The sequence below is a fragment of the Protopterus annectens genome, chromosome 6.part0 (genome assembly GCF_019279795.1).
Source record: "Protopterus annectens isolate FY-2018-M chromosome 6.part0, PAN1.0, whole genome shotgun sequence".
Classification (NCBI taxonomy): Eukaryota; Metazoa; Chordata; order Ceratodontiformes; family Protopteridae; genus Protopterus; species Protopterus annectens.
Genome location: NC_056737.1, coordinates 264,172,706 through 264,195,931, shown reverse-complemented (window position 1 = coordinate 264,195,931; position 23,226 = coordinate 264,172,706). Strand labels below are relative to the sequence as shown.

At 41.9% G+C, this 23,226-nt stretch overlaps 1 protein-coding gene across 1 annotated transcript in view; it reads left to right on the top strand.

Annotated features, from left to right (window-relative positions):
- Nucleotides 1-23,226, top strand: part of LOC122803821 (cytosolic phospholipase A2 zeta-like) — a 620,934-nt gene that overhangs the window by 509,876 nt on the left and 87,832 nt on the right. Inside the window, exon 17 of the mRNA XM_044073506.1 lies at nt 3,774-3,968. Within this exon, the coding sequence (XP_043929441.1) occupies nt 3,774-3,968 (195 nt within the window). The remainder of the gene's footprint in view (nt 1-3,773; nt 3,969-23,226) is intronic.

Sequence of the window (23,226 nt, the reverse complement as noted above, 5' to 3'; positions counted from 1 at the left end):
CCATTCTTATACTATAGTGGCTAAGTCCCTTTGAAGGTCCCTTAAATTTGTGTATGACACTTGCCACTTGGTGAGGGACAGTGACTTAAGCAATCTGAAGTAGGCTATAGAAGAGAATTGTAAACATTACACTTTCTATATGAATGCTTATTCCAAAGTACTGTTGAGTTACATATTTTTGGCAGCTTCTTTATGCTTGCAGAAGGTACTAGATTTATACAAAGTAGTGAAATAAAGCCAGTCAGCTGCCTTTTCAATGAAATGAATGAATTACTTTTTATGTTCCAAGACACCAATATAAAATAAATTAGTTTTCTTGTGATTATTACCACATTCACAGAAATGAAGACTGTAAGCAGAACTCTTCCCCTAATTATCTCACTGAAGCCAACAGCGCCTTTCTTGATTACTTCTAGTTCACATCCATACCTTACGGCATCCAGAACTTTTTGGGGGGTCTGGCTTCTTTAACTAAGTGACTTACCAGCTAGTAATAGGCAGTATTAGAAAGGGTAAGTTGTTAACAAAATAACACCAAGATTGCTAGTCTAGGATGTCCTGCAGTGGAAAAGGTAATCTTTGTCTGCCACTTATTATTCATATTTTTGTATTTATGTTCATATTTTCATAACTAAGAGGCCTACGTTGCATTGAGTTGTATGGTATGAAACACCAATTTGGGAGACAGGACAAGTCACTGAAAATGCTGGTTTATACCACACTAAAGTGGAAATATTGTTTCTTGTTTGTTAGTAATTCTGAAAATTTTATGTCCAGATGTACTTAATACTTCAAAAAAGAAATGACTTATAAACCACTGCATGACTTTAGGTGAAACCTTAAATGTTGAAGAAAACTGTCTTTAATATTTGCACTGTAAGTTGCAAATATTGAGAGATATCAGTATTACTTGTACTGCTAATTATACACTTAAACATATGCTTTTATATTTCTGTAAATCTCTATACGTGCATGTTTACTGAGATAAAGTTCTTGTTGTCATGTGAAAGCTTATGTCTGGTTAACAAAAATGTTCTAACAATATATGTCTACTTAAATGTTAAAAAATGTTAAAAAAATGTTAAAAGATTGCACAGTCGGAACATGGTCTTGTCCTTGTCTCAGTCCAACCTGACCTACCTCTCCCCATTCTTCTCCTCCTCCTCCATCTCTGCTAGTACTATATCGGTGATCTCCGTACCCCTATATCATATATCTATCTTCCTGCAGACAGTTTCTACCTAAATATCAAACAAGTGCAGTAACTTTTATCACTTTAATTACGCCTACATGCCAATGTAATTGTAATTGATTGATTCACTACCTGTAAACTGCATCTATACCCTCTGTGCATATGGAACCAAATGAGATTATGTATTGTTTTACTGTAGAAGTTCTTTATTGTAACCAATAGTCGGCACACTACTGTTAGAGTTGTCATGGGTATGTATTTTTCTTTGCAAGCACTTCTTGGTTTTATGTTTTCTTTTTGTCTTGGAGCTTTTCTCCTCGGGCCAATGCTGATAAAGGGCTTCGAGCCCAGTCAGACGAACCTGGTTAACAAATGTCAAATACAAATAAATGAAATAAATTGGTTGTATAGCTTTCAGGATGTAAAAAATGCCATTTATAAACTCTACAACAGAAGGAAGAAACTGTTGCAGAAAAAGGTGAAGTCCCAAGACTGGAAAAACTCCCTTATTGGCCTCAACAAAAAGTTGAGATCCCTCATCAAATACTCTAAAGCTAGCTTTGAAGGCAGAATTGTAGCAGACACTAAAAACAATCACAAAGCCTTCTATAGTTATATCAAGAACCTCCACGGCAATACCCAGATTTTCTCTGAGTTACTGCACAATGGTACCTCCAATACTGAGCCAACAGATATTGCCAACATACTGGCCAACAGATTCAGTGCCAACTTTACCCCCCCCAGGAGCGATCACAATACCGGAGGAATGCCAGGCACCCAGCATTACTGCAGCACAGGCTAAAGCTGCATTATCCATGGTCAAGAATACAGCTTCCATGGGACCCAATAATATCCCTGGCTGTGTTCTACATGAACTACAAATCGAACTGGCACCACATCTGTGTGCCCTGTTCAGTCACAGCCTCACTTTGTCCCTACCGAATGGCCCACTGCTAGAGTCATCCCTCTCCATAAAGGGGGAACAACTACAGACCCTGGGAATTATTGCCCCATTAGCCTGACGAGTCAGATATGTAAAGCTATGGAGTGCATCATCATGGACCTGATTAACAAAGATATAGGAAATCTCCAAACTCTAGACCCCTTGCAATGTGGCTTTGTGAAAGGGAGATTATGCCTACTCAACCTGGTTGACTTCTTTGAGTCAGTAACCAGGGCTGTGGATGAAGGTAAGGCAGTGCTTACAGCCTACCTCAATCTGGTGAAGGCCTTTGATACCATTCCTCACTGAGGAATTATCGATAAACTCACCAAACTAGGCATCAACCCCTATATCACTAGGTGGGTTGCAAACTGGCTCACAGATAGAACACACAGTGTAAAAGTAGTAGACTCCAAGTCAGATTGCTAACCAGTCACGAGTGGAGTCCCACAGAGATCGGTCCTGATTCCTCTCCTGTTCGGCATCTACTTTTCAGAAGTCCAGGCCAACACAAAGGGACTCCGGATGACTGCCAACTGGGAGCCATTATTAACACCCCAAGTGCTGCAGACATCCTACAGAAAGGCCTCACTGAGACCAATGACTAGTGTTGAAATCATGGCCTTAAGTTTAATGCCAAAAAATATGTTGTCATCCCCTTTGGTAAAAACTCAGTTCCCACTAATTACGACATCGATGGGAGCCCACTGAACACTGAAGACATTATAAGACATCTGAGGATGCAGCCTCTCCTTCGACCACCACATTGCCACTGTGGTCAGAAAGTCCTTCTATGTGCATCCAGGAGGAAAAAAGTCATCGTCTCTCTCTACTCTTCCCTCATTAGACCAATCATTAAGTATAATGTCCCATTTGGCATGTACCTCACTAGACACCTGCAACAGCTGGAGAGACCACAGATGTACCTCACGAAAAGGATCCTAGGCATTAAACACATGTCCTACATGGACAGACTCAAAAGACTCCAGCTATTCTCTGTCTCATATAGCCTACTTAGTGGCGATCTTTGCTTGACTTACAAAGCCATGTCTGACCCTGCTCTGTTAGAAATGCTACATCTAAAGAAATCCCACTCCCTCCACACCACATGCTCCAGAGATCTCAACCTCATTATCGCAATCAACAGAACATGCTGAAGGGATAGGTTCCACACCCAGAGACTGCCCATGGCCTGGAATAGACTTCCCATACATGTCAAGCAGAGCATATTACTTTCCCTCTTCAAGAGAAATCTTGATGAGTAGATGGGTAATAGAAAGTTCACCCCGGGGATCACTGCAGTCGCTCTACTTGATAGAGGCACTGGGAACTAACGTCGGGTGGCATGATGCCAGGGCACTTCTATGGGCTAGGTTAGTAAAGGCTCCAGGGCCATTAGCCTAGTACACACCTATGAACCTATGAACTATTATAACTGTAAAGAGTACTTCCTACTGATAACATTGCTATTTGTACAGTTTTAATAGGATTTATTGTATATTATATAATAGCTGCTTGGCCTTGCAAGAAGGCCATTTCTTCAGCACTCCTCATATCTTTTTGTTATATTGATAGGATATATGATGCTTACTAAAAGAGGGATTGTAATTATCTCTTGACTTTTTCCTTCTCTTTCAGATGAGTTTACTGACTTGTCTAAAATCACATCCTCAAAGTTTGTTACCAGCCTTACATCACCAGAAGGTTTATTTTCACATTTCCTTGAAGAGGCATTGATTAGCCGCCCAGCTGTAGGAGAGAATTACAACTTCTTAAAAGGCTTCCACATGCACAGAGACTACAGACAGCATGGAGGCTTCATTGCTTGGATGGGTGAGTTAATTCGTTAATAATAGGACACTATATGAGAAATGCCTCAGCAATTTTTGCTTGTCTGCAGCAACTTGAAGTCATGCAGCCTTGCAGTAATGTTTCAGCCTTTTCATTTAGCACTATTGTTCCTTAGGCAAATTTAGTTTTCACAGAACTTGTGTCTGGACAAAAAGATCAGATGTTTTAATCCCAAGCCACTGGCTTGAAGCCAGATTAGCACATATGTTCATGATTAACTTACCTGTAAACATAGTAGAAGGCTACCTGCTTTTACGACAGATGTTTCAGATTTGTAAATGAGTTTAGGGCAGTAAAGGGTCAGATGCTGTGACAAACGCTAAGCAGTTAAGGTTGGCTTTTCATTACAGGTTGGGAGGAGGAGAATAAATTATGCTTTATGGATGACCAAAGTCTAGTTGAGACCAAAGGTAACACACACCATTTCTTTATGAAAGGTTGTGCTGGATATACAAAATTCTAGTTTGCAAATGTGTGCAGGTTCTCACATGAATTCATGTTATACAAAAGGGAAAATAAATCAGATTAAAAAAGTAAGCACTCATCCAACAGTATTGTTGGAGACTGGTCTTTTAAATCTGCCAGGGAGGTCAGTCAGTAACCTGATTTCCAATGGTGTAAACCAAAGTAAAAAGTAATTACAAATGGTCAGTGGTGAATGTTGAGTTGTTCTGTTGAGTTGTTCTGTAGAAGAACTAAAGTAGTAGATGTAATAGTTTGCAGCAGTAATAAAAAAAGGAAGTGTGAACCTGTACCTCAGATTCAGGAAGTTTATGTGTTCATTGGTGTAGGTGTATTTCACATTTATTATGAGTTTTTAAACTCAAAGTATATTGGTGAGTTTATGCCACATTATAATATTAAGGCATAACTGCAGTGGTAAGTTTGTAGTTTCAGTAGTTGAAACAGCTGGGATTTATAAATGTTGCATACAATTGTGCATGTCTGTTGCATAGTCAAAACCACATACCACAGTCCTCTACAAGTTATAAAAGAACCCATGTGCAATGTGAGTTGCAACATACACTACTGTGTACACTGAAGAATCCAGGTACAGAGTAGATATGGAAATGAGGATTCACAGTATAATCCAAAATCCACAACTGTTTGAATAACAGACTACATGTGAAAAAGCAGGAGGAATTTATGGGGTACTCCAGACATACCACAATATCATCAACAGCCCAGCAGCCAGTGTTCAAGAAATTCCACAGAACATGTAAAAACAGTAAAAGGCTTCAATGGCATATCTCACTGTAGAGTACAGTGCACACAAACATACTGTCACAAGCATTCCTATGTCATCCTAAACACAGTGATGCAGCTGAACTCCCACCAATGGGAACTGCAACATTACTCAGTTGTGCTAATGGACCAAACTCTGCAGTCATGACAGAACAATTCTCCAAGAATATCCATGAGAATAGTGGAGAAGGGCAGGAATCACCAGACCAAAGATCATTTGGTTCCTTACTTGTCCAACTAGAGGAACAAAACCAGATTCCAGGAAAAGAGGGGTGGAAAGCAATAACCTCACTCCCAGGTACTGTCTTTTTCAGGAGAGGTTCACTATATTCAGTTGGGTTACCCTCAGATTATAGAACGTTCAAATGATCGACACTGATATGGGGAAGACCATATCATCGAACATTTAAATGTTCGACAATCTGAGGGTTTAAAACTGGGGATAGATACTAGACAACTGAGGTTGTCTAGTGATCCCCGTGTATTCCAATCACCCCCATTACCTAAATATACCATCTCCGAGATTGCACTATATTCTGGTAACGGGAAATTACGGAATACGGACCTCCATACAGCTCAGAATGGGAATATTTCCTGTTACTGCAATGTAATGCGGTCTCAGAGTTGAAATATTTAAGTGGGGGGGCACTGCCCCCCACATGGGGGGGTGCAGGGGGGATAGCCCCCCTGCTATAAACAGTTTACTTTTTTTGGATTAGGTTTTTTATTTACTTTTACATTATCGAACATTTAAATGTTCGATGATATGGTCTCAGTCATATCAGTGTCGAACATTTGAATGTTCAATGATGTAAAGGTAACCCTTTCAGTTATAGTCATGCTAGAATTACCTCAGCATTGATTGAGGAAAGGCAGAAATTGAATGAGCTATGTAATGATTGAATGACAATGACTATATAGAAGATTATATGTGATGTATAATGTTTGCAATGGAAAATATGTTAACATGGTTTGTTTTCATTTATGTAAATGTATCATTGCCTATGTTATAAGTAATAATTCAATAAAGATGTTTATTGCTTGAAAAAAAAACATTGATTAAACTACTTAACAAAGGGTTAACTCTTTTGCACCTACCAACAAAATTAATATTGTGGACCTAACAGCTGACCTTAAGATGTTTACAAGAAAAGTTAGCTTTCAACTTTTACTTGGTTCAGCTTCTGATAATGTTAATGCAAACATTTCATAATCAAAGAACCTTTAACACCCCCCACACACACACACACACACACACACACACACACACACACACACACACACACACACACACACACACACACACTCTCTTTGAACAGACAGTGCCGTCATATGAAAAATTATGTCAACCAAATCTGGCTTCTGGTTAAAAGCAAAAGGGTTAAAAATATTTTTCACTTAACCAGGGAAGAGAGCCAAGATATCACATGATTGATGGCAGATCATTCTGTGAGAATTATGAAGTTGGACAGGGAGATGGGTTGTTTCTCATGAACCAGTTTGAGTATTCAGCCAATAAGTTTGAATTTTCAAAGAATGTTAACTTTTATTCAATGGTCTCTAAGAATGAGATTTATGTGGCTTTCTCAGAAATTAACTTTCTACTATATACATTAAATCATTATCATCACTTTTCTCTAACTTCCGTGGGCTTCTTAACTGATAAAAATCTAGTTATCTGTTATCTATTTGGCATCCAGAAAACCCATAAAGACTGTTTGGATCCCTCTCTTAGGCCTATTGTTGCTGCAGGTTCAAAAACAGAACCACTAGCTATATTTGTGGACAGAAAACTGAGGTGTTTTTTGACAATAAACCGCATCAACTTAAAGACTCGTGGTTCTTCCTAAGGGTCATTGTTGACTTGGAATTTGTAAAAAAATATCTGTTTATTACTATTAATGTTAAATACTTGTTTTCTGTCATTCCACATTCAACAGGACTAAGCTGGTTTTATGAAGCTCTGCTTACTGATGAGACTCTTTTAATGGATGGTGCAGTGGTGCAGCGGTAGCGTTGTCACCTCACAGCAAGAGGTTCTCCAGTTCAATTCTCTGCTGGGGTGCCTTCTGTGTGGAGTCTGCATGTCCTCCCTGCATTCGTGTGGGTTTCCTCCTAGTGCACTTATTTCCTCCCATGTTACAAAGACATATGTCTGGAACATTTCTCCTGGGCCTCTGCTGAAAATTGGCTTTGTTCCAAGTCGACATTCCCGGATAACAAATGTTAAATAAAATAAATGGTAACATTTTATTTTAATTGTGATTTGTGGAATCAATGTTAAAAAATAATTGTGTATTGTGAGTTGGACTCATCAAACCAATCAAGGAAGTAACTGTGGGGGCTGCTTCTGCCTCAGTATTTGCAAACATTCCCCAGGATTTAATAAAATCCATGTAGGCACAGTGTAGAGCCTACACGGAATGTTACTGTGTCAGTGTACATGGTTCCCCCCTAGCACCGCACCATGCATTGCTGAGTGAGAACAGTGGAACATGGTTATTGAATCAGTGTATGTAGTATAGTGGTAAATGTGTCCACAGATGAGTAAGACACTCCCTGCACTGTCCAATTGTATTATTTCAATGTTATGTTTTTTTAAAAGCATGTTTGCCCAGTGCTGTGCAGAGCACAGCAATGCCAAGTGGTGCCGAGATGCCTGCCAAGCATCTAAAAATATAAACCGCATGTATTTAATTATTTATTTAAATGTCATGTTTAAGCATAGCTGAGTGGGTTTGTGCAGTGTGGTGTGGTGCTCAGCATTGCTTATAGGCAGCTCAGAGGTATATGTAAAAGTATAGTGGAATTCCACATATCCAAATAGCTAAATGTGTAGAGCTCCAGCCTCAAGTTCAGTAGGTCCAGGGTTTGAATACATGGAAGGGAAAATAAGTATTAAATTTTGAAAAGCAAATTATGTCAATTATTTTAAATTATGGTCTACTGCCCTCTTTTAAGACTTTCGAAGCACCTCACAAACACAGTAATGGCTGAAAATATTTATGCACTGCTTAGCTCGACTTGGCTGGTTTGCACACTGATAAGCATATGGTTCTGCAAGTTTTTACGATGCTTAGCTGAGCTGCACTAGTTTGCGTGATACTAAGCAATGCTTTGCTTTTTTAAATGTTGCCCAATGGCATGTAAGGGAGGAAGAATAGGCTATATTAAGCCCAATAGGCAGGAATACAGCATAATCCATTGGAGTTCTGACTCTGAAGAGTACTATGGGTGGGTGAGGGTTCACACATCCTGGAGCAGCATTGGGACATTCTAGAGTCAAGGGTCATGGTTGGACTCCTAGTAAAAAACCATGATGACCGGCTGCTGCAGGGAGGTATCCAGGGCTCAGAGTGCAAGGCAGAGGCCTGGGAATGGCTGGCAAGGGAACTCACCAGTGTTACTGGTGTCCCCACACAGCTGAGCCATGTTGTCTCCACCATGACGACCTGAAATGTCAGAAGGGGGATCTCTTGGACACCTGAGTCCAAGAAGCTCAGGCAGGGAATGCCCCTCAAGTATGTAAGTAATTTCTTCTCTGTTTCACCAATAAATAATCTGAATGTCTGCTAAACTGTTATGCATAATGGTGTGCTTCTCTCCCAACAGCTGTAGAGGAGAGGGGTTACAACATCGAGGTGCATGTGGGGAGTTTAGCCAGGTTGTGCAGTGAGTGTGGTGAGTATGGATGTATTATGCTAACTATACTGAAAAAAGCAAGAAAGAGTAAAGCATTAAAGCAATAAAGTATAGACAGTAAAGTTTGTATTGCAATAAATGTGGACTTAGAGCTGTAGTGCAATAAATGAATAATGTCAACTGTAGTGCAATAAAACGTGAAAAGAATACCATTAACTGTGTTAAAGTATATACAATAAAGTTTGTAGTGCAATAAATGTGAAATTAGAGCTGTATTGCAAGACCAGAATAATGACAACTGTTGTGCAATAAAATACATGAAACAATACCATTAAATGCATTGAAGTATGTACAATAAAGTCTGTAGTGCAATAAGTATGGAATTAGAGCTGTTTTGCAAGAACTGAATAATGACAACTCTTGTTTAATAAAAATTCAAACCAATACCAGTAACTGCAGTAAAGTATATACAATAAAGTCTGTAGTGCAATAAGTGTGGAATTAGAACTGTTTTGCAATAAATGAATAATGGAAACTGTTCTGTAGTAACACATGAATCAATACCAATAACACCAAGGTAAATTGTTTACATCAGGATTGTCTTGTTTTAACCATTGCAGTAGATCTGCATGCATTCAGTCTATAAGATAACATGCTGCAGTTAAGTATAACACTGTAATGGCTGTAGAATGCAAATATAATGGCTGCCAAATGTATTGTTTGGCACATATAGTAGCGTTCAAGGCTGTTTCTAGGCCAGTATTGCTCACATAATGCCCTGTCATCCACAAACAGCAGATAAGCAAGGTATATGGGTGAGGTAGCCAACCTACGATCTGATATTGTTTGTTGACTTCATAGATATTTCAACCCACTAACAATATATTGTGTACACCTGCATTCTATACAGTAATGTATAGATTATATAATATCACTGTCATGCTTGTATTTCATACATGTGTGTTCTACTGTCACTGCTGTCTACTATAAAACTGTAGTACCACTACAAGGTCATATTTTAGTTCCAGGTGAGCTTTAGGCAGATATCAGTTAGACAGTAATCAGCAGTGACTTAGTAGCTCAGTTTGTTAAATGCTCTGTATGTAGTACATTTTGCCACACACAGACCAGGGTTTGAATCCAGTGCTTTGTAGCACTAAATATTACAGTATCAGTCATGTAATGTTTATAGATTCTTTCTCCACAGAAACTAAAGGTAAATGGGTGAGGTAGCCCATATTATGAGTAAATAATTGTGTGTTTAGATGCCACAGACTGTTTAAATCATTAGCAAGAATGTGAAAATACAGCATAAAATTAAAGGAAATATGTATAATAATAATAAAATAAAAGAAATAAAATGTGTAATTTTGGTATGGCTATATGCATGGAGTGTGTTAAAAGTTGCTGCAGCCATTTCATACATTCCATGCAGATGTCCTCTGCAGTCACTGTTTTGGGGATCTATCCCCATGCCTGCCAAGCAAGGCATGATAGTTGTTTAGTTTTTGTAATGTACACGTACATGTCTCTCAAGTGTAATGCTGGCATGTAATATAATTAGTAGTGTATCTGTCACAGAATTAAAATCAAAAAGATTACCAAAATTGCAAAGTATCACTACATCAGCCCACAGTACACATTGGTAGTTATATAGGTCCACCTGATGTGCAAGTGTTCTGTGTAGTTGTGTACCTGTAGTTTTTACTGCTTAGCCCATATTGTCCCATGTGAATAGCTTGAGAGGGATGTATGTGCTACAGCAGCTATAGGGGACTTGTACACAGAAAGACAGGACAGAATCATAGAGTAGATAGTAGTACTATTGTCAAGTAAATAGCCTATAATGGTACTAATGGACTGTTTTTCTCGCTCTTCTGAACCCTTATCTTCATTTATTTATTATTGTTATTCATTGGTTATGGCTTACTATTAACATATGTTTTTGCATTAATTGTATTTTGGGGCATGTGTCTTATTATTGTTATCTAGTATAATGGTTGCAGGTCAACATATCTTGCTGTATTACCTATTTTGTTGGCCTTATGCTGTAACTGTTTCTGGCATGCTCTTAACATGCTGTATGTTCTGGTATTTATTGTATTTCACATAATATGCATTGATATATAATTGGGGCATTTCCACTATTTTGGCATGCTGTTATTACTAACAATGTTTTGTTCATAACTAATCTATACTTATTGCTGTACTTCCATCACCACAGCATATCAAGGTAGACCAGTTCCCGGTGATCTACCTTCCTTGCCTCAACTGGCCATGGCTCTGGGTCCTGGCACTTCTGGGACTCAGGCCAGTGGTGTCCCCTCCACTGACCCTGTACCACCTGCGGCATCAAGTGGAACCACCTCAGGGGATGGGGCCTGGCTTCCGCCCTGGAAGTTGTGGTGGAGGAGCTTCAGCCAGCCAACAGCAACTGTCGATCATGGTGTGCAGGATGGTTCATTGGACCTATGAATGTCACTTGCTCCAGATTGAGAGCACAATGGCCAACCTGATGTGGCAGGCTGGCATGGTGCAGTCTCCAGCACAGTCATCTTTGAGTCTCCAGAGTCATCTTTGAGGCAGTGAAGGAGCAGTGTCAACTGTCCCATGGGTGGGGACATCTGTCAAGCTGCTGTTGCCTGAGGCATATTAGACTCGACTCTGTTTCCACAACACCCACCACATCAAAGGTGTTTACCACCACAACTAATTTGCTCCAGTTGACTTGACCCCCTCTCTCTGGGGTTTGAGAGTCCAACTTCATCTACAAAACCTGTCAAAATGCACAGCTGTTGGCTGTACAAGAAATGGATAGCTATGTTTTTCCTACACCCTTCCTGCAAATCCCTAATTACCTTTCACTGTGTTTTCCCCCACTTCCCCCCATTTCACCACTTTCTAATCACCCCCTTTTTCTTTTCTTTTTAATTTTTAGCACGGATTTGAGTGGAACTAAGAGAAGTGGCATGGTGCTGTGCACCATGCTGCTTTGCTTAGCTAAGCTTAAATGAGCTTTAATGATCCTATGTGTTTATCACACTGTTAGTCACATGTACAAAATAATCACCTCTGCCATGTTTCGAACCAGTAGACAGCCAAATAAATAATAATGGAAGTGAGTGAGTCCTGGGATACCAGGTAAATGTTCCCTTTTATCAGCAACATGCTTAAACACACCTATTAAGGCATCAATGGCAAAGTACATATGTTCAGCTGGGACCATGGTGCAGAAAAGCATCCTTTGAAAACCATGCACAGTGTGTGTCACAGCCTGCATGTCTGCACATATAGCTTGCAAATACACCTGCTGCAGCACTGACTCAGTAGCTCAGTCTGTTAAATTCCTTGTATGCAGTACATTTTGCCACACACACAGTGGGTTCAAATCCAGTGTTGTGTTGCACTTCAATTACATTGTTGTGAAGACAGCAAGTAATGACTCAGTCATGCAATTTTAATCCACACCACTATCACATCTTACTGCTACTTAATTATCTGCTACCCATTTTTTGCAAGTCAAAGGCCTGCAGGTAGGGACACACTGTACATATCTGCATAGCCTAACTATATGTCGCCTACTACTCTGTTATTGGCACTGTTGCATAACAGATATGCCTTAAGCACATGCCTCAATTGGTCTGTGCAGGGTACCCTTACCCTAGTTCTACTGTAACTACAGGGCTGACACCTGCCACAGTTACACATACAGCTTGCTGTCCTCCAAAGTGTTCACACCCCCCCCCATGTGTAGTATACACAGCTGTATGTTAAGGTAGCTGCTACAGACCTACCATACCTCACAACCCATTAGAACAATGGATCTGGACACAACCATACATACTGGGGGGGGGGGGGCAAAGGCCCAGAGATAGGGACATGTTTAACAGTTTGTCCTACAAAGATGGTAAGTTGATAGACTAGCAGCTACTGCATTAGCATGCATATTCTGACAGGTATAAAGGGTGACACTCACATATCTCTCTTCCCTTGCTGACCTCAACCCACAATGTTTCCCAGTGAACTACCAGATAACCACAATGTCATGGGACACTGACCAAACATATGAGGTGAAACTGTGAACATACTTCATAAATCTCTACAGTGGACAGTGTTTGAACCTACCCTCTGTGATGCTGTAATCTCCACACCTCAGTAACGTCCAACTCAAAAGGCCAAGGTCAACATGAAGGCCTTATATATTGCACTGTGGTGGCACATCATTGGCTAATGATAGTGCAATTCAGGTGTTTTGGTTGCAGTTATAAATTCTGAGCCACAGATTTGTGCAGAGGCAATTACCTGTTAATGAGCATTACCTTCAAAAGGCAAGCAGCTGGTTATGGGAAGCAGGTCTGTATGAGCTTTCAGTCACACAGACAGCATATGTCCAAAACATTTCCAGAAGAAAGATTCAAAAAAGGAATACTGCACTCCACCAGGTATGTAATAGATTTCTCCCTATAAAGGGATGCAGATGGGAGGATGGAGATATGGGGAATAGGAATTACAGCAGTAGGCTTGTCTTGGATCTTATGGTATTGACATGTCATTGAAACCCTTCTGTCCTACACCTACAGACATGCCTCTCAACTGTCCCCACTTTCAATCACATCTCAGGTCTGTCCCTATCAATCCTTCCTACAATGGTCAGCTGTTGTAGGAAAGCTAGTGGATTACATGTAATACATAGTGACTAAGGGTGTACACTCTTGTAGCATCAAATGATGTACTGTAATTCACCTCCTCGCATTCTGTCAATGTGTCATATAAATAGTTCTAACATTGTAAAAGTGTCCCTGAATCCTTCTGATGTGCTCTGGCTAAGTCCCTGTTTCATTGACATTTGTCCCTGTTTGGTTGAGAGCTGTGCCTAACATATCTGTCTGGCTAAGTCCCTGTTTCATTGACATTTGTCCCTGTTTGGTTGAGAGCTGTGCCTAACATATCTGTCAACCTCCTGCAGCAAGAAATCAGGACAAAGTTATAACTAATGGGGGACTAAAGGCTCAAACTCAGTGACAGAGTATAAATATTGTGTGTACAAAGTAAGAATGTGAACTACCAGATATTACTGTAACATAACTATGTTCTGAGGGGTATGGCGTGTGAAAGTCTGATTCTGTCTTTAGTTTCTGACCTCAACCATCAGTGATTGGCCAACCATTTGTCAGACATCCACAAGTTTGTGTGGAAAGGACCACATCTATGAGGCAAACATCTTGACATTCTGCAAACATCTGTATAGTTGAGAGGTATGATGCCTACAGAGAACAAATTCTACATCAGGTTTGCATTGCTTTCTGTCATTGTGGAACACTGATATTGCTGGACTGTCCCCATATAGTTGTAATAGCACACTGCCATTTGTCTGACAGTGGCTGAATGACATATTAGTGGAAATTTGCCTGAAGGGGACTTACCACAGTAGACTGCAGTGATGGATGTAGGAACATACAGCAGAATCTGTCACAGCACACAGGAACATAACCCAGTATTGCTACTATCTTGGTGATATCCACACATGTAGTGTGTTGACAGACTGTAGGGTATGATGTGTGAGGGAGCAGTGGATAGTGAAGGCCATTATGGGCGTGCTGGATTTATATATAGTGGATGTCCACGTATCTGGTCCTGTAATGTGTTCCCCTCTTGCTGCCTTTCAGGAACCATGTATCACAGAAGACATGCACCATTCTCAACTGCTTAGAATGACATTTTATTGGATGGCCTGAGACATCACCATCACATCTTGCTTTCCAGGGATTGGCACAATCATGAACAGTGGGCAGCATTGTGGGCAGACCTTTTGTGGGCTGTTAATCAGATTGGCCGACAGGACAGGACATATGAGCAGGTCCAGCACCGGGCCAAAGATATGGTGAATGCTGCACAGCAAAGGGCAGCTGCTGTTGCCAGGGATTGTGTTGCCACCTGTGGAGGGCCTGCAATGGAACAGCTAGTCTTTGTGACAGAGGAATTCCTGGTGAACCTAGGATCAACCAACAGCTCCCAGGCATCCATCACACCATACATCTTGGAGGTGGGTGCCACAGCATCCACAGAAGAGGAGCATCCTGGTAAGCTTACTGTGTTCACCAATGTAATACTGTATCAGTCATTTTGGCAGGCCTGTACATACCAGCACATGTGTGTCAGGTCTATCTGCATTGGGGAGGGGATTGGGTTTTATGTACAATTGTGCAGACATACTCTGAATGTCAGCAATATAGCCATTTTCACAGTAGCTAATGTACATGTAGCTATATGCACATATTACCTTGTAGCACTGCAACATTTGGTGGTGCTGACAGTACCACTCCCTCACCTTTTCATAGGTCCATCAGGTGTGGCCAAAGTCTGTAGTCCTCTACCTGATAAGTGTGATACTGTTATTTTAGAGATCATATATACCCTAAGAAAGTTAAGGGCTGCCATTTCACCCTATATACCACTGTTATGCTTACCCAGAGTAGAATATTTGTATGTTCTAGTCTGGAACAGTTAACTACAGTACATAGACTTGGTAATCACAGGTGTGTATCTGTACAAACATTAACTCATTACATCCGAGTGATGCATTCATGTGCATCTGCAGTTACCCCCTACTGCTCCTTAGGCATCAGATATTACTTGTTCATACTTGCAATAATAATTCCAAAACCATGCTTCATACAAGGTATCAGAATATTTTATCTTGAAGCATACATGATGACAAACACAATTATATTGATATTTGACCTCTGTCAATGAGTATTTGTTAGAATTGTAAGGTGATAACTTCATTTTTAAAGGCTCATGCCACACCCACTCGGAGTTAAAGGTACACACTCAAAAGAGTTGTACTGGAGAGAATGAGTTAACACATTTGCACTTCTAGTTATGAGTGACTAAGCAACCTGCTATACTTGAGGCAATTACTCCAAGATGCCTGTCCAAACACAATAGGGAGATGATACATACCTGAGACAGTGATACTACTACTGGCATATCATTTTCAAGATAGGTGTACTGGGTTTTATGTGTAGTTCTCTCACATACACTGTCATATTGCATACCTCACAGGTGTATTGTATTGGCAACATGAACTGCATGTAGCTAAAGTGCATGTTATAAAGGGCCTGACTTGTCTTTGTATTTTGTTGCGAGTTTGTGCTGTGTATGTTGTTGTGAGTTTGTGTGTTGTGCATGGGAACAGAGATGAGAAGATGTGGGACATGTAATGCAGTTGTGGATCCTCATCTGTATGAGTCTATGTGAATTACCATACATAATAGTGCAGGTAGTGATGTACTGCTTTTGTCTTTCTTCTCACAGGTGAATGGGGGGTGTTGGAGTCTGTCCCCCTCACAACATGATGTCAGTGTCTCATCAGACTCTGATGATGATGGTGTCCATAGTGAGGCACATGTGGGGTTGTCAAGGACTGAATCTGTCCCAGAGGGTGACATCCTTATTCTGCCCCCATTGTCTCTGCACACCAGTCAGTATGCCCACACATACCCAGTCCCCAAAGGCCACAGATATTAGACATTTAGAGGGCGGCAACATTGAACAGGACAGTGTGACAAGTATGGAGTCAGTGAGCATAGACACTGCCCAAAGCCAGAGAGTTGGCGAAGTCCCAAACAGGCAGATTGACAGGGGTGCTCGAAGGAGGACAGCTGCCCATCCATCACCTGTCACATGTGTCACATCATGGGTCACTCGCCGCATGTTTTGGGCTATCATGGAGGCACAGGCATATTCTGAATACAACACCAAATGGATGCTTAGGGTTATGGATGCAGCACAGTCTGACATCCGGGACTGCCTCCACCACATTGGGGATACCCTATATCAGTTCACTGATGTAGTGGATAGAGAGTGGGCTGAGACAGTGTCTGTCTTTGACTGCACATTGTCTGTGCTGGGACATCTGGTTGGAGTTGGGCATCAGACTGTGGACATAGGTCAGCAACTCCATCTGCTGAGAGTTCATGTGGCCATGCACACTCATGCTCCCCTAGTTGCAGTACCTCCAGCACTACAGAGGGAGGTGTTTTATCCACCACACCATAATGTGGCAGGCCATGGCCATATGTTCCTGGGCGGTCCTGTGGGGGACACAGGCCCAGCAGACAACAGTAGAAATCAGCTACTAGCACTGCATCTGATCTTGGGCATGGTGATTCCAGTGCTACTCCTGGTGGATCCAGTTCCTGTGTCTGTGGCTGGAGATGGTGAGGTGTCCACTCTACCATGTACAGTCCACAGCTGTCCAACAAGCACAAGAAGCTGTAGTAATTGGTTGTTTGGGACCATTTCCAGCTCTTTTGTAGTTCACTGTTTAAAATCCGCGTTTGCACGGCTTTGCGCGCTTGTACTCATAAGGTTAAACTTTTTCTGGCTCCGCCAAGTCTGTTCTTCAAATTTTCCCTTAAGGAAGCTCTACTCTTAGTATAACCAGACTACTCACTGTATTATAAGCCTAGCACTTGTTCTCAATACTTCTCTACTAAGTAAGCACTCTCGTACTAAGTAAAGCACTACATCTACTTACCACCCATGTGAATACCCACATCCCTTAAAGGTATACCACTCCCTTATACTGTTCTAGCATGTTGAGTGGTAGATTACTGGTGTCATCTCCAGTTCAGCTGGTCAATCTGGGCATCTTGAGACAATGCTACAATTGTCTCATGTACACAGACAACCCTCCCCTCCTCCCAACAAACACAAATACATGTGAGAGATGCAACTATATAGCCAAACTGGAGGCTGAACTCTCTCAACTCAGGGCTGGCATGACCAGACAGGAGGAGATGGCAACCATGCACACAACAATCCCAGTCCCACATAGACCTACCACAACTGCAAACCAAACACATAAAAACACAAAGACATACTCGGAGGCTCTAATAAAAAACTTACCAAAACAACAGAGGCTCCCAAAGCAGACATCCAAAAATCCACCACCTCAAAACAAAACACATGCAACACATACTTCAATAAATCAGTGTGTCAACCAATCGCAGCCCTTAAGGCCAAACACCTTGCCTGATACACTAGTAATAGGTGACTTCATAGTCAGACACACTGATGTCCCACTGACCAGGCTGAACAAGGAGAGGGTGACTGTGAGCTGTCTATCGGGAGCTAGGATCCGCCACATAACACATGCACTCAGGTCACTCCAAAGCAAGTACAAATATGACTCCGTCATTTTCCATGCTGGTGTGAATGACCTGAGATGTACCTCCCTGGACTACATGAAAAGAGACATAGAGGAGCTCTCCGATTATGTAGCCCAGGCTGGTATGACCTTGACCCTGAGCAGCATCTTGCCCTCACCAAGAATGATACCACAATACAAAGACAAGATGATCAGCTTTAACAATTGGCTCAAGTACTGGTGTAATTCTAAGGGGATCCAATGTCTGTCTGCCTGGGATGATATGTTGGACAAGCCACACTGCTTCGCAAGGGATGGCTTACACCTGTCACCACTGGGCTTCCGGATATTGGCTAAGGCTCTTGCCACCCCATAGTGCCTTTTTAGGCAAGGCTCAAAAGACAAACCCACCTCCTTAGAAAACAAAATGGAAAAAACTAAGGGTAATGCTGCTCAACGCCAGAAGTCTAAATCTCAAGATGCAGGCACTTGATGCACTCCTCAGCATGGAGAACATCGACGTCTGTGCAGTAATTGAAACCTGGTTCAAGGCTCCTGAGAGCACCCCAGCTACCAGGCTATACCTCAGATCATGCTTTTCGCCCCAAAACCGGGCTGAACCACAAGGAGGGAGTGTCCATATTCATAAAGGACACCCACACCTCCAGGTTAGTAGCAACACATGAAGCATCAGAGACCATACAGGTGCAACTAACCATAGGCAAAACTGCTATACAACTGGTAGCATGTTACAGACTACCCTCCCAATCTCAAGAACCCCACTCAGCCTTCCTGAAGACATTGAGGGATATGAATGTATCACAAAATACCATCATACTGGGAGACTTCAACTACCCAAACGTAGATTGGGTACATTATTCTAGCCCTAATACCCTAGCCCAAAGGTTCCTGGAATTCATAAATTCAAATGCACTGGAACAACTAGTCACCTCTCCCACTAGGGGAGATAATATACTAGACCTGATCATCACAAACATGGGGACAAAATGCTCCACACCGGAAGTATACACCTCACTAGTGAGATCTGACCACAAACTAATCACCCTGGATATACATATCCCACCTCCACCCCCAGCACAAAAGACCACAGTGAAAAACTTCTAAAAAGCAGACTTCACTCTTCTTAAGACTGAGATGGTATCCTTTAAGCCCACTGTGCCAGTGGATACCACATCCCACAATACTGAATCCTTCACAAATGCTTTCCATGGACATCTCCAAGAATGCATGGATCATGCAATCCCAAACAAATCCTAGTCCCTCTCCACCAAATGTAAGGGTCCTGTCTGGTAGACCTCAGCCATAAACAAATTGTATAACAAAAGAAGGAAGCTACTGCACGTCAGAGCGAAATCCCATGAAGGGAAGACATCTCTGATCAACATTAGCAGAAAACTACGTTCTCTCATAAAAACATCCAAGGCAAACTTTGAGAGAAAAATCACTAAGGACACTAAAGATAACCACAAAGCCTTCTTCAGCTATGTTAGAAACCTGGGTGGAAACCCTCAGATATGCTCAGAACTGGTTCACAACAACAGAAAATACACTGAACCCACAGATATTGCTAACATTCTGGCTGACAGGTTCAGTGCAAATTTCTCGCCTCCTTCACCCCCAAAAGAAGTAATACTTATCCCAGCTGAATGAAATCTCCCTGTCATCTCAGATGTCCAAGTGAGAACCGCCCTAAACAAAGCAAAAAACACAGCATCAATGGGACCTGACGGTATCCCGGGGTGCGTGTTACGTGAACTCCAAGAGGAGCTAAACCCATACATAAAAATGCTATTTAACCTTAGCCTTACTTCAGGATATGTACCTGAACACTGGCGTACACCAACAGTGTTCCCACTCCACAAGGGGGGTGCCTCTACAGACCCTGGAAACTACCTCCCCATAAGCTTGACTAGCCTGGTCTGCAAAGCTATGCAAAGAATCATTATGGAACTCATAAACAGAGACATAGGGGACCTACAGACACTTGACCCCACCCAGTTCGGCTTTGTAAAGGGCAGATCCTGCCTTTTAAACCTGGTTGACTTTTTCGAAACAGTCACTAGAGCCATTGATGAGGGCAAAGCAGTCCATACAGCATACCTGGACTTGGCTAAGGCCTTTGACACAATACCCCACTCAGGCATCATAGATAAGCTAAACAGCTTAAAAGTAAACCCTTATGTCACTAGATGGGTTGCAAACTGGCTAAAGGACAGAACCCATAAAGTTAAAATTGCTGGAGCAATGTCAGACTCAAAGCCAGTCACAAGTGGTGTCCCACAGGGATCTGTCCTGGGACCCCTCTTGTTCGGCATTTATTTCTCAGATGTTAAAGCAAACATGGGAGGGCTGTGGCTGACAAAGTTCACAGATGACTGCAAACTAGGTGCCATAGTCGATACACCAGCAGATACACACATCCTACAAAAAGGCCTCACTGAAATGGACAACTGGTGCCGTAGTCACAGCCTTAAACTAAATGCCAAAAAATGTATAGTCATCCCTTTTGGAAAAAACAAAGTACCCACAAATTATCACATAGACAGCAACCCACTGAGTATGGAAAAAGTAATCAGAGACCTAGGGACCTAAGTAGACAGCGACCTCTCATTTGACACCCACATTGCCAAAGTGGTCAGAAAAACATTCTACCTTGCACACCTCATCATGAAGGGTTTCACATCCAGATCCAAGGATGTCATTGTACCCCTATATTCCTCCCTCATCAGACCCATGATTGAGTACAATGCCCCATTTGGTATGTACCTCACCCGGCACTTGCAACAGCTGGAGAGACCACAAAAGTACCTCACCAAAAGGATCAAGGGTCTCCAACATATGTCTTAGTCTGCCAGACTAAAGAAACTTCAGCTCTATTCAGTAGCATACCACCTGCTCAGAGGTGATCTCTGCCTGACGTACAAGGCCATGTCCAATCAAGATCTGATGGACATGCTCCACTTCAAAAAATCCAAATCCATCAGGACCACGAGAGCTAAAGACTTAAACCTCGGCACAAGTATTAATAGGTCATGCTGGAGGGATAGATTCATAACCCAGAGGCTTCCCATGCTTTGGAACAGGAGACCAGTTCGTATTAGGCAGAGCCCCTCACTGACTCTCTTCAAGAGTAATCTTGATGAGTGGATGGGAGATCGTAAGTTTACCCCAGGGGTCACATCTGTGTCACTGCTAGACAGGGGCACAGTAAACTAATTCTATTATATAAGGGGACCTTCACTGTGTCACTATTAGACAGAGGCACAGTATTCTAGATTTATTCTGTACATTTTTGTACCATTTCATGGGGTGGCAAAAGCCACATCACTATGGCTAGGCTTACAAATGCCCCAGGGCGGATAGCCTAGTACTATACTATGAAACTATGAAACTAAACATGTGTAGGGCTAGCACTGAGTTTGACTGTGTACACGCACACACTCAAACATCACTGTCACATGCAGGTCACCAACAGACACACACGGCACATCACCATGGCCCATCTAACCAGCACCCCTTCCTGACACACACATGCTGACAACTGTTTGGTACAGCCTAGGCCTCTGGCAACCCCCACACCAGACTCTGTGCATATGATACCTGTACCACATCCCTGCCATCCATGCCATCGATGCAAGAACATGCAAATATGTTTCTGATGCACAGGGTGACTATATTACTTTACATGTACTTGTGTAGTGCAGTATTGTTATGCCGTGGCAGTTGTTGTGGGCCATGACAGGTACTTATGCTGGTATGTGCCATGACTACACATCATACTTTGTGTATCTTTGTTGCATGATGTTAGATTGGCAATAGTGTTACAGATTGACTGGTGAGTCACGGACCTGTGTATGTTTCTATTCCAGGAGTCTGATTGGTTAAACTGTGGGCACATGGCGGCAATACAGTAGTGCAGGATGGCATGGCAGCACAGCATAAATATGACATCTACAAGGTACAGCAGTATACATGCATGGCTCCCTGAGTGCAAATGTGTAGAACAGTATGTCAGGGACAATGGGTGCAGTCGGCGTAATCATGCATTCATACTTTGTGACAAGGTCTGCTACCCTTGATACATGTCACCTGGGTTTTTTGAACATACAAATCTAGATGGTGGTTGACATCATTTATGTTTATGTAGATGAGAGTAATTTAGGGCCAGCACCTAGTCACAGGGCTGTAAAATGCATAACTATTCCACAGAGATAGCCCTTATGGCCATGTCTGTAGTGCTGCAATGGGATGGTTTTATATACATACACAGACACACACACACACACACACACACACACACACACACACACACACACACACACTGGCACGGAGGTGGCTGATGTGAGAGTAGAACACCTAGCTATCTACTATTACACAATAACTTGCAGTACTAATCACATGTGCCATGAAGTTTACTTGAAATTAGACTGTCAACCATTGTTCTTAAAGTGGATGACATCAGCAGGCCTTGTAAAGGAGGGACTGTAGAGACTAGCAGCTAGTCACAGGCCCATAAAATGCATAACTAGTACATGGAGAAAGCCCATATGGGCATGTCTGTAGTGCGGCAAGGAGATAATTTTCACACACACACACACACACACACACACACACACACACACACACACACACATGGCTGATGTGAGATTAGAACCCCTACCTATCTACTATTACACACTATAGCTTGTAACACACACACACACACACACACACACACACACACACACACACACGGCTGATGAGAGATTAGAACCCCTACCTATCTACTATTACACACTATAGCTTGCAACACACATACACACACAGAGGTGGCTGATGTGAGATTAGAACCCCTATCTATCTACTATTACAGACTCCAGCTCAAAGTACTTATTGCATACGCCACAGAGTTTACTTGAAATTAGACTGTCAGCCAGTGCTCTTAAGGTGGATGACATCAGCAGACATTGTAAAGGAGGCCATTGTAGAGGCCAGTAGGTAGTCACAGGGCCTTGAAATGCATAACTATTGCACAGAGAAAGGCAATATGGGCATATCTGTACTGCTGCAAGGTGATATATTTACACACACACACAACCACAGTTGGCTGATGTGAGTTTAGAACCTCTACCTATCTAGTACAACACACTATAGCAGGCAATACTTATTTCATGCACCACTGAGGTTATCTGATATTAG